General features: G+C 41.5%; 2 protein-coding genes across 5 annotated transcripts in view; one reads left to right on the top strand and one right to left on the bottom strand.

Moving 5' to 3' along the window:
- The window catches only part of LOC127614473 (uncharacterized), a 316,500-nt gene that overhangs the window by 18,934 nt on the left and 280,179 nt on the right, over positions 1-17,387 (bottom strand). The window lies entirely within an intron of this gene.
- syne3 (spectrin repeat containing, nuclear envelope family member 3) overlaps positions 1-17,387 on the top strand; it is a 74,540-nt gene that overhangs the window by 7,317 nt on the left and 49,836 nt on the right. For 2 of the 4 annotated variants that reach the window (XM_052085693.1, XM_052085691.1), the window contains exons 5-8: positions 2,396-2,551; positions 12,270-12,629; positions 16,436-16,572; positions 17,011-17,185. In XM_052085693.1, the coding sequence (XP_051941653.1) occupies positions 2,396-2,551; positions 12,270-12,629; positions 16,436-16,572; positions 17,011-17,185 (828 nt within the window). The remainder of the gene's footprint in view (positions 1-2,395; positions 2,552-12,269; positions 12,630-16,435; positions 16,573-17,010; positions 17,186-17,387) is intronic. The other 2 variants (XM_052085690.1, XM_052085692.1) reach the window with 2 other exon arrangements.

The raw sequence follows: 17,387 nt of genomic DNA, 5'->3' as shown, positions 1-17,387 counted from the left end.
GTTGGCAATATTTCGGCACATTTTCTCTGGGGAAAAAAAACTATTTTCAACGGGATTGAAGTCTAATGTTTTTAAGTGACGCCTTAATTCATTTGGCTTCATGCTGTCTGCCGTCTTTCCTCCTACCGTAGTCACAGTGAAGCCAAGCCCTACATAACCTTCGTCATATTTACCGGTACTCGTTTTCACTTTCGGTAGACCTCTTTTGTCCGTTTCTCTCTCGCCGTCTGTCGACTTCGTGTCTACACTTCCTCCTCATACTCTGTGCCATGTGCAAAGCGTGCATGCTCAGTGCGAACAAAACACAGAGCGACTGCTCCCTGCGCACTCTGCCAAGGATAGCGCCACTGTCCCCTAATGTAGTTGAGGTGCAATTGCACTTTATTCTAGGACAGTAATAAAAATAAATAAAAAAGCATGTTCCCCGAGGCCAAACGCGCCCCCTTGACGGAGCGTGGGGGGTGGGCCCCACTATTTGAGAACCACTGAGGTAAGGTAAATCTTATGACACTGTTGACTTAGAATTTATTAGGGGCAGGGTAGCAAATGCTGTGAGCACCCATTTGTTTTTTTGTTGGGGGCATCCAAACATGCACAAAAACTCCCCAAACTTTGCACACTCATTGGCCCTGGTAAAAATTATTATATTTTCAAAGTTGTCACAAATGGTGAAAATAAAATGGCTCTGTAGCGCCACCTAGATTGTAAAAAATAATTGCAAATTGAATGTGCAATTATGGCCCATTTTTGTCCATTACGGTACTTTTCTCTCTTGCACGTGCTTCAAAAAATAGTCGTGTCCTGAAGACATCTATTCAATAATATTCTGTTGTGCATAAAGCGCCACCTAGTGATGTTTAGAAATGTCATTTTTGTACATTTTAATATCAAATTTGTCAGAAAACCCACAGTGAATGTTTTTTTGTCTGATTTTTTTTTTCTTACAGTTGGTAAACCAGATCTGCGTGATATTTGTTTTTATTCTTTGATGCTTTACACCAAGGGAATGAATAAGAATTGACCTCACCTCGGAAGATTGCTTACTGTATTTATATAGCGCTGTTGTGAAAGTGCTATATAAATCAGCACGTATTGTATTGTATTGTATGACGTTGCAAACAAGGTTTGAATCCTTGAAAAACGCTATTGCTGTGGCAACGCGCAGTTTGCCAATAAAACACAGATTTTGAGACTATAAACATCTTTGCACACACATCAGGTCTGGAAAAAAAATCATCAATATTTTGTTAGTTCATTATTTTGTGTAAAAAACACCCTGTAGATATTTTTAACAAAGCAGACCTATTGGAAAGCAATGCGAAGTCTCGGCCTACAAACTTATTTTTATCGTAGTTGTAGCGCTGCCTACTGGCTGAAAGTTTTGTTTAACTCCATCCAGGCAGGCAGGCAGACAGCCATGAATATTAACTCCAACTACCTCTTGTGGCTAACAACGCTGCATATAACTTGACAACAGAACAGACAAGGTTAGGAAAATGTTATCCTAACCAGATACCCGAGCCACCTCATCTAGATTTCTAGTACTGGAGGAGAAGCAGCTTAACTCTGAGCCCCTCCTGGATGACCGAGCTTCTCACGTTATCTCTAATTGTCCAGACACCCTGCGGAGGAAGATTGTATCTGGGATCTCGTTCTTTCGCTCACGACACAACGCTCGTTACAATAGGTGACGTAGATCGACCGGTAAATTGAGACCTTTGCCCTTTGGCTCAGATCCTTCTTTACCATGACAGACCGATACAAAGGTCCGCATCACAGCAGACGCTGCACCAGCAATTAAACTCCTCCACCTGAGAAAAGATCTCATCCCTGGCCTGGGGAGGGCACTCCAACTTTTCCCACTGACGACCAGTGTTTCAGATTTGATGGGGCTTTTCATCCCGACTGCCTCACACTCGGCTGCGGACCACTGCAGTGAGAGTTGGAGATCCCTGCTTGACGAGGCCAACAGCACCACATCATCTGCAAAAAGCAGAGACTTAATAATAAGCCCACTAAACCAGACCCTCTCAATGCCTTGGCTCCGCCTAGAAATTCTGTCCATAAAGGTTATAAACAGAATCGGTGACAACGGGCAGCCTTGGCGTGAAGATGAAAATTGACCTCATATAAAAGGCAGTCTGTGAAAGTATGTTGAAGTGATTTAAAGATAAAAGTTAAAATGAGTTGTTTTTTTTCCCCATTTTATATTATTTCTTGTAACCAAATTTGATCAATGGACCTTTAACTCATTGGCAATTTTATTTGTGGTCCTTTAAGGTTTATATTTGTGTACCTCTGCTGTAGTACCGTAATTTTACAAATTCATATGATTTAAACAGGATGTGCCAAACCTCACCATATGAGAGTGAACATGTGACTGTTGCTATTCTAGGATCGTCTGTCACTGCTTCAAGCGATAGCTGAGGAGCACAAGACTTATCAAGGCAGTGTTCACCAATTTCAGTTATGGCTCCTGTCAAAAACCAAGGAGCTGACAGATCTTATGGAGAAAGAGGACACAACAGAGAACAAGCTGCAAGTTTTAAAAGTAAGTCTGAAACGGTTCCCATTTGCAAGAATGGGAAAGGTACAATGCCCATATGGGCTTTGGAAATGTACCATATTTTCACGACCATTCGCCGCACCGTATGGTTGGGTGCAGTCTCATTAATGGGTGCCATTTCTGTATTTTACACATAAACAACACGCACTGTATTATTGGCCGCAGTTTTAAAGTGGTAAAACATACGACATGCATGCGTGCACGCTAAAAACACGTTGGCATATGGTAGCGTGCCAAGACATACAGATACAAGCTAAAAATACGTTTTTAAAAAGGCAACGGAAGCAAAACTGAGTTCCGTTGTATTTTATTTAGCCATCGTACAATGTACTCACGTTTTTTGATCAATCATCACCCAGAAATCCAAAGTCCTCATCCTCTGTATCAGAAGCGAACAACTGTGCAAGTACCGGTAATCCATCAAGCAGCCACAATCCATTCGCAAATTGTGGCGTAACTCGCCCAGCGCTGCCTCTCACTCTTTGTAAAGTTGTGTTTGCCATCGATCATCTATTGTTCATGCCGTTCGCAACTTTACTTTGAACGCCCGGTCGCAACTTTACTTTGAACGCCCGGTTGATGCCGATGTCCAGCGGTTGGAGTTCTTTAGTCAAGCCTCCGGGAATAACGGCAAGCTCAGAGTTCATTTGCTTGACTTGGTTTTTCACCGTTGCTGTGAGATGGGCACGCATGCCAAAAGCATAACCGGTGGCTTTAAGTTTGAACTGAGCTTCTCTTAGTTTGAACTGAGCTTCTAGTAGGCGTGTCTCTTTGTCGAATTTATTTTCGAGGGTTCTTAGAAACCAAAACCAAAGTCGTTTTGCAACAATGCACATTGTTACACTCTATACAGGTGTTGGTACCTGCTTGGGGTGACCCTTTAGCGTCCACTTACACACCCACTCTTCACTCATTGGCGGACTGCTCCCCAGCATGCCTTTCCTCTCTCACGTCTGCCTTCTCTCTCTCTCTCTTTCTCTACCTCTCTCTCTCTCTCTCCCTCTTCATATATGTATATATACATCCCCACCCTTCACTAATTGGCCGACTTTTTTGCCGCATGCCTGTCCACAGTCACTTCCGCCTTTTCTCTATATAAACAGCGTATCGGCTGTCAGTCAGATTTTGGAACTCAGCGCATACACAAGACGCTCAGCATCATAAGGCGTCCTGTCCATTTTGGAGAAAATGTAAGACTTTTAATGGCGCCTTATAGTCGTGAAAATACGGTACTCAATTGGTTAACCTGTGTCCTAAATACTAAATTATTTTGTCAGGTAATCCGTGAACTGGATAACAGTAAGCTTTAATTTGCATTCCTTTATTCAAAAACGGGCCACAAACAAATGGAGATTCAGTTCCTTGTTTGATCCTTAACATGTCAGAAAAAAGTGCAAAAATATATATTTTTTTAATTCCTAAATAGAAGCCAACGTTTGTAAATGTATTTTGATTCGACACAAATGCATATTTATTGAAGTTTAAATTAGAGGTTCTCGATTATCAAAAATGATTCGATTAATTTGATATTCGATAAGATGTCAATTAATTGATCAAACATTGTACCATCCACATCATTTGGATGATATTAATGCCATGTGGCCATCAGCATTGCCTTCTTGATATGCATATACGCATACAATGTTAATATTATCCTTGATATCCAATTATTGTTCTAATATTTTCAGACTATAATTATCACATACCTACACAAGCGCATACATTTTGCTATCAGTCCAATTTTATTCTTTTTTTTGTACATTGAGTGAATCAATGGGAAGCTTACAACAAGAATGGACTAAAAATTATTGTATAAAATAGTGTTACGGTTCACATTATTTCAAGGCCATTTATTTAGTTCTTTATTTATTTTGCGTTAGGGTTACTCTTTGCATGTGTGCAGTAGCTCTCCTCTTGCTTTTTACTGATTGGTGGCCCTTGTTCACAACTTAGCCGACTAATCAGTGCAGGGAAAAGTGACCCAATTAGCAACTAGTTTCAGATGTGCCGCCACCTGCAAAGACTAACCACTACTGTTTCAATGGACTCTGTTGTTTTTGCTTTCAGGTAAGGGGGGTGTCTTGTGGTTTTTGTTGAGTCAGTACCTTGGGCTGGCTATTTTGTGTGTATTGTCTTGTTGTTTGTCAGCCCCAATCCCTTGTTTGGCCTTGGTACCACTCCCTCTCGATTAGTGCAGGCAAATTAGTTCCTTGCCATAGTCAAGTCAAATCAAGTAAACTTTATTGTCAAATATGCTCTATGTGCAACATACAGCACAGATGAAAATTAATTCCTCTCAACCACAGTGCAACCGCAGTATAGCCATCATCCATCCATCCATCCATCCATTCAGTCCTGTGTTAGGGAACTTTGTCATAACTAGTTCTGGTTCATTCATTTCACCAGTATGCTGGTTACACTTTGGCAGTAGGATTCCGGAGTGTTTACTCACTGTCCTGTTGTACTATGTGTCCGCCGTGCCGCCCATTTTCATTCTTTATCGACTTCAACCTTTTTTCAGATGCCATTGATATTTCCACAACTAATACACATTTACACTGCCACATAGAATAAAGAAAAATGAATTTGGAGCTGTTCTTTGGTAGTAAATATTTTAGCAGTTTAAGCCTTTGTAACAGTGGCCTGTATCACATAACTCATGTTTTGTCAACGAAAGAGCAAAAGTATTTGTTTGTTTGTTTGTTTGTTTGTTTATTGAACATAAAACATATACAGTAGTAATTTGACAGAAAATAAGGTACCGGTAGATGAAAAAGTAAAAAGAAAGAAATCAGTCTTCATTCAACACAGTTATGTTCAAGGGAGTAGGATGAAGTAAAAAACTTATCTAGTCCTACCCCTTATGTGTTTATATCTACTAAATCATTTTTATATCAATCAGAAAAGAAAAAAGTAAGAAGAAGTCTCCATTAAGGATCATACTTTACCCTTAACCGTGATATTTTTACAACTTTTAGTTTGTATCAGGATTATATACATCCACACCCTGGCACTCTTGTGTCAATTTTCTCTTGTATTCATAATGGATATTTCAATACCTTTCTCTATTTATCAACTTAGTTCTGATTTATCATTATATTTAATGTTTAGAATTTATCATTTTAACTCTGATTGATGTAGGTTGTTTGTACTATTTTTTTGAATTTGTTTTTGAACTCAGCAAGCGATTTACTCATTTTCAGGTCCGTTTCGTTTTTCACAGATTAACACCTTTGTTATATACACTTCTTGGCTTGATGTTTGTTCTTGTTTTGAGTTTTTTTGAATATCGTGTTTTCACGACTATTCGACGCACCGTACTAATGGCCGCAGTCTCATTAATGGGTGACATTTCTGTATTTTACACATACACAGGACGCACCGTACTAATGGCCGCAGTTTTACAGTGGTAAAACATACGCTTAAACATACGGCATGCATGCATGCTAACACGTTCGCTAACACGTTAGCTTGAAGCACACACTGAAGCTCGAAGCTAAAACACGTTTTTAAAAAGGCAACGAAAGCAGAACTGAGTTCGGGTGTATTTTATTTACAAGGTACTCATGTTTTTTGCTCAATCATCACTCAGAAAGCCATCAAAGTCGTCATCTTCTGTGTCCGAATTAAACAATTGTGCAAGTATCGGTAATCCATTCAAACCGCCAGGTTCCCGCTCGTTGTCAGAGTCACTCTCGTCGTCATGTGGCTCCACAGAAATGATGCCGGCTTTGCCAAAAGCTCGAACAACTGTACTAGCAGATACGTTCGTCCAAGCAGCTACAATCCATTCACAGATTGTGGCGTAACTAGGCGCTGCCTCCCACTCTTCGTGAAGCTGTGTTCGCCATCGATCATCCATTTTTCCCATGCCGCTCGCAACTTCACTTTGAACGCCCGGTTGATGCCGATGTCCAGCGGTTGGAGTTCTTTAGTCAAGCCTCCGGGAATGACGGCAAGCTCGGAGTTCATTTGCTTGACTTTGTTTTTCACCGCTGGTGTGAGATGGGCACGCATGGAGTCGCAAATCAAGAGTGACGGCGAGGCATGGAAAAAGCCATCCGGTCTCTTAACATACACCTCACTTAGCCACTCTCTCATCTTCTCATCGTCCATCCAGCCCTTTTGGTTTGCTTTCACGATGACGCCGGCTGGAAACTTTTCTTTCGGCAGCGTCTTTCGCTTGAAAATCACCATCGGTGGCAGTTTCTGTCCGTTGGCATGACAACCAAGAACGACAGTAAAAGCTGACTTCTCGTGCCCCGTTGTGCGTATCGCAACCGTGCTGGTCCCCTTCTTCTCCACAGTGTGGTTCACCGGGATGTCGAAAGTCAGCGGGACCTCGTCCATGTTGGTAATGTGGTTAGGCTGGATGCGTTTGTCGACAATCTTTTTACTGCAGTAGGTGCGGAAAACGGCCAGCTTTTCTTTGTAGTCCGTTGGAAGTTGCTGAGCCACGGTCGTCTTCACTCTCACGGATAGATGGCGCAGTTTCATAAAGCGAAAGCACCAAGACGGACCTCCTTGAAAATGTTCAATTTTCAATTCTTCGGCTAACGTTTTCGCCCTTAGTCGAATGGTGACCGTGGAGACGCTTCTGCCGGCTGCTCTTTGATCAAGAATCCACCGCTCCAGTTGGTCTTGCAACTCGGGCCACCTCGCCTTATTTCCACGGAAACTCCGCTTCGTCTTTTTGACTTGGCGAAGCTCGTTCTCCTGCTTCCTCCATTTGCGAACCATGGATTCGTTGACATTAAATTCTCTGGCGGCTGCTCGATTCCCATGTTTCACTGCATAACCATGGCTTGGAGTTTGAATTGCGCTTCGTAGGCGTGTCTCTTTGTGGAATTCATTTTCAGGGGTTCTTGGAAACCAAAACCGAAGTTGTTTTGCAATAATGCACATACTCACATTTTATACAGGTGCTGGTACCTGCTAGAGGCGTGCCTTTAGCGTCCACTTACACGCCCACCCTTCACTCATTGCCGGACCCACCCCCTGCGTGCCTGTCCTCACTCACGTCCACCTCTCTTCATATATTTACATATATGTGCACGGACGCGCTTCACTGATTGGCCGACCTCTTCCCCGCACTTCACTGATTGGCCGACTTCACTTCCGCCTTTTCTCTATATAAACAGCGTGTCGGGTCTCAGCCAGATTTTGGAACTCCGCTCATATAAAAGACGCATCGCATTATAAGGTGTCCTGTCCATTTTGGAGAAAACTTTAAACTTTTAATGGCGCCTCATAGTCGTGAAAATACGGTAAGTTGGTACCTCTTAATTCATAGTTGCTTTCTCCAATTTCGAAAAACTTAAGAATGTTTTGGCAGAGCAGGTTATTGTGTGCTTTGTACATTAATTGGGCGGTTTTAAAGTCAACCAGGTCATAAAATTTCCCCTGAGGAACTCCGTGAGTGATTTTCAGTTGATTCGTTTTTTTATTGTTAAGTTGCATGTACTGATATCTGTTTTCTAAATAACTTTTTATCCATTTATAAGCTACACCTCTAATGCCATATCTTTCTAATTTTTTCATTAATATACTGTGATCTATTGTGTCAAAAGCTTTTTTTAGATCTAGGAAAATCCCAACAGTAAATTCTTTGTTGTCTATATTAGTGGCTATTCAAGTCAAGTCAAGTCAAGTCAACAGTATTTATAGAGCACTTTCAAACAGCCATCGCTGCATACAAAGTGCTGTACATGGAGCGATTTAACATATACAATAAACAATAAATATACAATAAACAGTAAGACGAATCAGTAATAAGTAATAAGTAATAAGGCTATTGCTTCCACAAACTCCATAACTGCCATTGAGGTGGTCCGTTTTTCCCTGAAGCCATATTGATTCTCACTTAACAGCGCATGCTTTTGTATAAAGCTGTCAAGTCTGCGAGAAAATAGTTTTTCTAATATTTTTGAAAATTGTGGTAGTAGTGATATTGGTCTATAATTTGTAAACAGATGTCTTTCTCCACTTTTATAGATTGGAATAACTTTAGCAATTTTCATTTTTGATGGAAAGATACCAGCTTTGAATGACAGGTTGCATATGTGCGTGAAAGGTCGCACTACATATTCTATAATGTGCTTGATTACTGTCATATCAATATTAAAGCTATCAGTTGAATTTTTATTTTTAAAAGTTTTTATAATATTTGATACTTCTTGTTTCGTTACTTCTCGCTGTCGTCGCTCGCTCTCTCGCCGTCGTCGCTCACTCTCTCGCCGTCATCACTGGGTCCCTCGTGGTCGCTGGCTCCCTTACGGTCGTCGCCGACTCCCTCACGCTCGCCGGCTGGCTGCCTCCCGGCTCTCTTTTTGGTATGTGAATTTCCTGCTTCAGTAGGGTCAGAGTTTTTATCATCGGGTGGTGAATAATTGTCAGTATGCTGCTTGATGGTGTTGAACTCGAGCCTGTTGTGTTGGAGTACTGGTGTGGGGTTCGACGACAAGTTTGTTATGTCTTAAGTAGGCAGTTTCCCCTCTGTCACGTGCAGCTTTTAATTTTGGGAGGAGCTCTTTTCTTTTTTATCGTACAGCATCTGTACAGTCTTCGTTGATGTAGATGTTGGGGCCTTTTAAGTATTTTGCTTTTTGTAGGATCCTTGATCTGTCCTTGTATCATAGAAATTTCACCACAACTGGCCTCGGTCGAGGTCTTCCAGGGTCTTGTCTTCCTGTGCGGTGAGCTCTCTCCACCTCGATTTTCCCCTGTATCAGCAGCTTCTCCTTAAGGATTTTTTGAACTTTTTCCTCTGTTTCAGTCCACGTTTCCCCCGGTTTTTCCTCAATTCCATCAATTACCAAGTTGTTTCTTCTTGACTGTCCTTCCAAGTAGTCCACCTTGTCTGTTAATACAAGCATGCCGTCACATACTTTATCGAATTCTGTTTGCATGTCTTTGGAATGGCCAGTTTGAGAGATTAGATTTTTTTCCAATGTTGTCTACCCCTTTTTGGGTAAAGCTTGCTGCTGGGTGTTTCTAACGTGGCAAGTGGGTTTACCGGTTCCCTCATGCTCGCTGGCGTTCGGCTGGTTGGTCTCTGGTGGTGGGTTCCAGCTGCGTAGCGACTTTTCGCAGTTAGCTTCCGTGCTAACGTCCGCGGTTAGCTTCCGTGCTAACGAGCTAGCGTTTCGTCCAACCCCCTCTTCACGTCGCCAATTTCTACGCACGCGCTGCCACCATGCTTCGTTCTGTTCTTTACTTTCAAATGTGGGAAAGCTTCACACGAGAGAAATGTTGACTTTGCCGTTGCTGCTACTTCTTTCCGCTCGGCAATACGTAGCAACTCACACTTGAGCACTTTTCTTTCGCAATAAAAAAAAAAAGTACAGGAGTGGGGGTCAGCCAAAATGTGTTTATTTGCGGCTTCCACTTCATACCTACAGTATATAGCAGTAATATGCTTCTGGCGTGCAGAAACATAGCAGCTCAACATTGAGGCTCCGTCTCCCAGTCAATTTTGAGGCGATTGGTGAGGTGACGAGTGGACAGCACGCATGCTGAACAGGTCAGCATCCCTAACGTGTTGGCCAACACGATGTAATCCAGGTCTCCATACATAGAATGCCCCCTTGGGCTTGGGAAACAAATGAAAAATGACACAGCCAGTTGAGGTGAGTCGGGACAGTGCTTCTTGGCTTTAATCTGTCAGATGCTCAGTACGTTACTTACGATGCTCAGCTACGAGTAGTCTTGTCAAAACTCTTGCGCACTGAACATAGTGAATACCGAAGGATGTCTTTGTTAGATCTGCTATTAGACCATCATGATTCAAATTTGTATTCTCTACTAGTGCTGTCAAGAGATAAAACAATTGTGAGATTAATTAATTATGATCTGTAACTAATTGATCTAATTTATCTATATTTTAATCTCATCTAAAAATTACTGAGAAACCCCCTATTTTCATTTTCAATTAAGTACATTCTTGAGGCAGATCAAAAGATTGACGTCACAAAAAAGTGGCATTATAAAGTCCTTTATTGTTTTTAAACGGACTTCAACAGATCCAGTCCTAGCCATTTACTCTCTGATGTGTTTGAGACGAGTCCCAAGTCTTATCTGCAACCTTAATTGTCGACCACCATAGGGAAAAGCAGTTTTTTTTATTTTTTGTTTTTGTAAATCTCCAAATACCTCGGTTTTTGTTCATGGTCCGTTTCAGAAGGCTGTTCGAAAACCGATTCGTTCGAACCCCCCCCCCAAAAATTAAATCTTTATTGAACACGTCTGCTCACAATGGAACGCTACACGAGGAAGTGACGCTTCCTCGTGTAAGGAAGGCGAGAGGAGTCAAGGGGCGCATTAAAGTAAACTCAGTTTGGTCGAGAACCGATTTTCGGTCGTAATCTGGGGCATAAAAAAACTGCTTTTTGGTCGAAAACTGATTTGGTCGAGAACAAACGCGTTAGAAAACTGAGGTTTGACTGTAATTACAAAATAAAATAGAACATCAGGTCCATAAAAATGCTTAGGTTCACATATCAAAAACAATAACACTTTTCTGAGCAATACAACGACTGAACACTGAACTTGCTTCAGATAATAAAAAATAAATAAAACAGACCCTTAAATCACAATGCTGTCAGTAAGCACTTCAGAAATAACTCTGTTCATCATGACAAAGCGCTGAAATAAACATCAATCACTTCGAGTAGGCTACAGAGTACACAGCAGCTATGCTGAATTTGTGCCCTCGTGCGCTGGGTGTTGTCCTCAATTTTCATTTGGCAAAGAGCCTTGCTATGGCTGGCTATTTTGCTGACACCTTCGGTGCTAATGCTAGCTGTCGCTGCACTCGCTACTGGGTGCTTTGCGGGAGGCGAAACTTGAGCTGCTTCGGTGGGAAGCAAACTTCTTACAAATTAGGCACAACACTCTACCTTTTATCAATAGTGCCGTGAGGGCGTTTTTTGGAATATAAATTTTCCATTCACATTGGGCCGAGAACTTTCACATGCTCCTCCCATTTTCACCTCCTCCTCCGCTGCTAACCTGGCCCTCCCAACTCCAATGGGAGCCCATCAGCTTCTGCTAAACAAGACTAAACATAATGACAGCCCATCAATGTCTGCTCTCGGGCTGGGATTTACCATTGTTTCCCACCCTCAACAACTCGAACACCGGAAGCCAACTCATAAAAAGGGATATTATAAAAAGGCAACCCACCTACAGAAACAATAAAGTTAGAGATTAAAATTTAGATTAACACAATTAAAAAACATAACGCTTAATATGACTGAATTAATTATTTGGTGGACGATGCAGTCAACGTGTGGCTGCACTTTACTGGAATAATTTCGTGGTACAGGGACCTATGCAAAAATGCTCTTGATGTACTTCTGTTCGATACCATAATTCCGGATCTCCTCGCCTCCAAGATACTCTCGTTGAGCGTTTCTCCTGCCACCTCCACGTAAGGCTTGGTCAAACCTTTTCATCCACATAGAATGACATGTCAGGTTATGTACTTCAACACATGAATACCAGGTTAAAGTGTAGTCGAGTCTTTCATAGGTTTTAGTCAATCAATTGGCAAGTCTAAAATTGGCAACTCAAGTCTGAGCCGAGTCAAATCATGTCGAGTCACCCACTTCTGACAACCAATGTTCAGAACTTAATTATGTTGGCATGATGTCCCTCCCGCCCCCAAACCCACAATACAGGTAATTCCCTTTCCCTTTTTTAGGCCATTGATGACATTGTCGCCAGTGAGGAAAAAACTCTGCAATATATAGAGGATGTTGCTGAAACTGTCAGAGTGAAGACGTCACCTGCTGGAGCAGAGGTGGTAATAGAGGCGGCTGAAGAGCTCAGGCTCGGTTGGCAAAGATTAAGGCAAGGCCTATGTGAGGTTGAGGAGAGTCTGCACAACACCATGTCTTCACACGGAGAGTACATGTCAAGATGCCAGCGACTGGACGATGATATTGGTTTACTCAGATTACGACTCCACAAACTAAACCAGGAACTCGAGGAGGATCGTGATGTTTGCAATGGAGCTGAATGCAGTGAAGAGCAGATGATGGGCCAGTGGAGAAAATACGAGGTGAGTTTTTAACCTGTAGCTCAAAAGGGAAAACGTTGTTTTTCACACACTCTCTTAGCATGCCTTCATCTGTGTGATAAGGTTATGTGTGGTTTGCAACAATAAATAAAGGTAAGTATTTTCAGGTTGCGTTCTCCAATCTTTCCTTCTAACAGAATTTCCTTGTGTGGGAAACGACTATGGTACATGCCCTTTATGAACATGCAAGTATAACAGTATAATAAATAGGTATAACAACACAAGCAATAAATATATGGTCCAAAAATGGGAATTTCTCCATTGCAAGACTAATAAAGGGTTTCTTATCTTATCTTAAAAATTGCAGCATACAGTACAAAAAGATGCATCACAAAATTAGCACTATTTGCAAAAAAACGAGACTTGTAACAAATGTGATGGCTTTTCTCTCCACCCACTCACCGTCTTCTCCCTCCGATCACCACATAAGACGGCATTGCTCAGCTGATGTCGTGCAACAAACTTATTAAGACAGGCATGAGACGGTTCAAAGTCCTCGATGCCTATAGTTAGAAAGAAGGTGATCTCCATTTCGCTAAATCACGGTTCAGTTAGAGGAACGTTTTTAGCATGATAACAGTTAAAGCAATCCAGGAAACGTTCGTTTACTCGACTATGCGTTGAGCCACAAGCAATTTACTGTGAGCAGATAATCTGATTCATTCCACTCTCTCTTCCAAGGTCATTACCATTCCTGTTCGTTTGGATGCCACAATCTACTGGACGTAAATGTAAAGGAATGAGAAAAAAAAAGTTCACGATTCCAGTAAAACTCATGCCAACTCACTTATATGTCACTGTTTTGGATCCAATGAGAGTAAATGGCTGTGCGAACACGGTTATTCCGCAGCATCGAGCGGGACTTGCTTGAGTTTGCGATACTGCAGGCTTCCGTATGGCTTCTGGATTCCGGGTCCTGAAACTTCCGTTATTATGAATCGATCGTTCATGTAATATCGTGGTCAAAATTTTAATGCATAGGAATTTTATTCCGGGTCAGGGAATTTCCGTTTGACAGAAGCCCGTAGGCGGGAATACTTACTGTATACAGTAGAGCACACTTTAGCTCAGGGGCCACATGGAGGAAAATCATTCCCAAGTGGGCCGGATTTGTGAAATGATGGTATGTAACTTTGGATTGTTTTCTTTGTTTAAAATAAAGTCCAAAATAGTTCAAGCACAACATCACTATTAATTGCACAACACATGCATGTTTTGGTTGTGACTCGATATTGATGTTTTATGATTGCAGGCACAATGTGGCTCCCAAACACAGTTTTGAGCATGTATACAGAGAAAGAAAACATTTAGCATAAAAAAAGTCATTTAATTGCAGAAATTAGGTGTTTGGTATTTATGGTCCTAAAGCCCACATGATGATTTTCAGAATTTAAAGCGCATGTAGTGAGTAATGCTGAAGGCTGATTACTCACCATCTGACCGTGGATGAACAGAAAGGCCAGGTGTTTTCTTCGTGAAATTTCTGAGAGTGTCGCTAAAACCAAGCCCTGCCAACAGACAAATACTCTTTTTGTTTCGGTAGTGACATAAAAAAATGGGGATAGGTTTTTTCCATTTAGAGAAAATGTACAAAAATCTTTCACCTTACAAATCAATCTATTAAAATTAGAGCTGTCAATTTAGCACGTTTTAATTGGCATTAATTTAAATGAATTTTAACGGCATTAAATTTTTTCTCGCAAGATTAACGCGGCACATGTCACAAGCGGATGTTACGTTGCTCTATAAATACACCAGAACAAAACAACAAGCGCGCTGCAGAAGTCCACGCCCATGTCTGTTTTGCCAGCCACGGCAGCACGAGACACCGAAAACGGATACTTACAGAGTTTATGAATGGAAAGTTTACTTTTAAACATTTGCCCGATTGCTCCACTGACAAGACCAAAGTTATCTGTTCTTCTCTCTCTCTGTATCATACAGGTAAATGATGTATGCCACTGACACGATTGTTGCTTGTTTGGAACTATTTTGTGTGGAAGGTTACAGTGTTCTGCGTCCATATAAATAGAGCGGGTGGAGCTTCTGTGTGTTTGTCTGACAGTGGTAGCGACCTAGCGAAAATAAAACGTCTCCAGTGTTGTCCTCGAACCAAGTGTAGTCATTCGATATGAGGTCTACACAAAAACCGTAGTGAGACTTCCGCACAAGAAGGACCAACACAATCAACATAGCCTGTGCCCACGCGAGTCGGAGGGCCCGACGAAACCCGACCCGGCGCAATGAAAGTGAGGGCCGGCGCTGGCCACGCGGTACGATGTTTCCAAGCGCACTACCTGCCCGCCTCGCCTGAGAATGTTGTTGTGCAGAGACGAGGTGGGGTGACTGTTCATGTTGGTCAGTCCCTTAGCCAATCTGGATCCATCCATCCATCCATCCATCCATCATCTACCGCTTATCCGGGGCCGGGTCGCGGGGGCAACAGCTTTAGCAGGGAAGCCCAGACTTCCCTCTCCCTAGCTACTTCTTCCAGCTCTCCCCGGGGGATCCCGAGGCGTTCCCAGGCCAGCTGGGTGACGTAGTCTCTCCAGCGTGTCCTGGGTCTTCCTCGGGGTCTCCTCCCGGTGGGACATGCCCGGAACACCTCACCATGGAGGCGCTCAGGAGGCATCCGAATCAGATGCCCAAGCCACCTCATCTGGCTCCTCTCGATGTGGAGGAGAAGCGGCTCGACTCTGAGCCCCTCCCGGATGACCGAGCTCCTCACCTTATCGCTAAGGGAGAGCCCGGACACCCTGCGGAGAAAACTCCGCCAATCTGGATGCAGAACACAATTCACTGTTTAAAAAAAAAAAAAGCATTGAAAAAAACTGCCCTAATAATATCTGTGAAACAGCGAAGCCACGGAAGGTGAAACGCGTTATAGGGAGGGTTCACTGTATTGAGAAAATTGGCAAAAATCATCAAAATGTTATTTTCATTCATTGAAATTTAGGAGTTAGAGGTTGGGATAGCCACCTCTCAATACCAAGTGACATATAAAAAATATATATATATTTTATATATTCAGTTTAATAGTATTTGAATAGATTATAAGATTGTTAATGCAAGGTCTAAACAATTCAAATTTTGTGATTTTCCTTGAGGGACAGCTATTTGAATCAATTTGATAGAATGGCTCATATAGAAATGTGTGTGAGTATGTGTGTGTGTGTGTTATTGTTTCACAATAACAATGTAAGAATATCCTTAAAATATTATATACATGCACACAGTGTTCACAAAGTTTTGATACATATAACAATTCAGTTTGACCAGACCTTTCTCCCCTTTATTTATTTATTTATTTATTTATTTTGCTGGGGGGGGGGGGCAGTGCTTAAAGAGAAAATGTGCTCTATAGGGATGACAGATTTAAATCGCAGCAGAGAACTGACATAGACCGATTGACAGCAATGCAGACCTATTCTCTCGAGTTCACCTGAATCTTGCAAAGCGCATCAAATTATACATAAATATTATTTATAAACACTACTAAAATGTCACAATTTTTTTTTTTACTATGGATATGTATATGAGTGCACATCCTCTTTAGTTTCCTTACATTATTGGAGAAATAGCTTTTTCTGTTTTGGTGGTGTGATGTGATTTTATGTCATGTTTATACACGTTACTGTACATAGTGAATACTGATTACGGTGAAGCTTGATATTAAGAAAATCGTCAGTTGAATAGCAAATTTAATAAATCTCAGAACAATCTCAATGAGAATTCCTCCTCCAGTCTTTCAGCCCAAGTTCTCAGTTAATTTTGCTTGTGGTTTTTAGGGTGTAAGAAAGGCTCTGGTGGGGGAGGAGTCCCAAGTGGATCATCTTAAGTTACAGCTCAAGGAACTGTTCAGGTTTTCAGAGGATTCTTGCCACATTTCTGATGATGTACTTGGTGTGGTTAAAGAACATCAGAGGTAAGTGGCCAAGAGTTTGCTTTTCATGGTTAATAAGCTTCCCGCTGGCTTGTGCAATTGATTTTGGTTCACTTGTTGTATGTATTCTATTACTCAAACACACACGCGCGCGCACACGTACTGTATATGTATACCCATCCATCCATCCATCCATTTTCTGTCATGGTTTAAAACCAACAATGTTGTTGATATAATGTGCGGAGTGCAGCAGAACTAACTTCGCCATGACAATGCAGGTCACCAACCCATATATATACAGTGTGTGTGTGTGTGTGCGTGTGTGTGTGTGTGTGTGTGTGTATATATATATATATATATATATGTACATATATATATATAGAGAGAGAGACGTGTTGATATATTACATAATATACAGTAACATTCTAATCATTATATATACATTTAGTAAAAGCTTGTCAAATTTGTGTTTCTATTAAGTGTGAAATGCAAAGCTGCAAAATTGTGCTCAGAGTCTGAATCTGGCCTCAGAAACACACTCAGGAACCCATTGCTGTTCTTTGCACATTGGAGGAGAATGGTTTCTCAGGTTTTGGAGACTTCTGCTGAGGTTACAGACTTCTCACAGATTGTCCTGCTGGTTCAAAATATTGAGGTAAAACACACATCTTCCCTCATTTTGGTGTCTGTCTAAAATCTGACAGAAAAGCTTTTTTTCAAGTATGTTTATATTGTTTCTGTGTGACAATAGCAGATAACAAGTTAGATGGACAAATGAGCAAATTTGTGACTGTGTCTGGATTCTAATACTTTAGGATTTTTCCATTATAGTTAGTTTTTAAAAGAATTTTGACTTT

Source organism: Hippocampus zosterae, chromosome 14 (genome assembly GCF_025434085.1).
Source record: "Hippocampus zosterae strain Florida chromosome 14, ASM2543408v3, whole genome shotgun sequence".
NCBI lineage: Eukaryota > Metazoa > Chordata > Actinopteri > Syngnathiformes > Syngnathidae > Hippocampus > Hippocampus zosterae.
The sequence above is the reverse complement of the archived record's forward strand: the minus strand, read 5'-3'. Positions and strand labels throughout refer to the sequence as shown.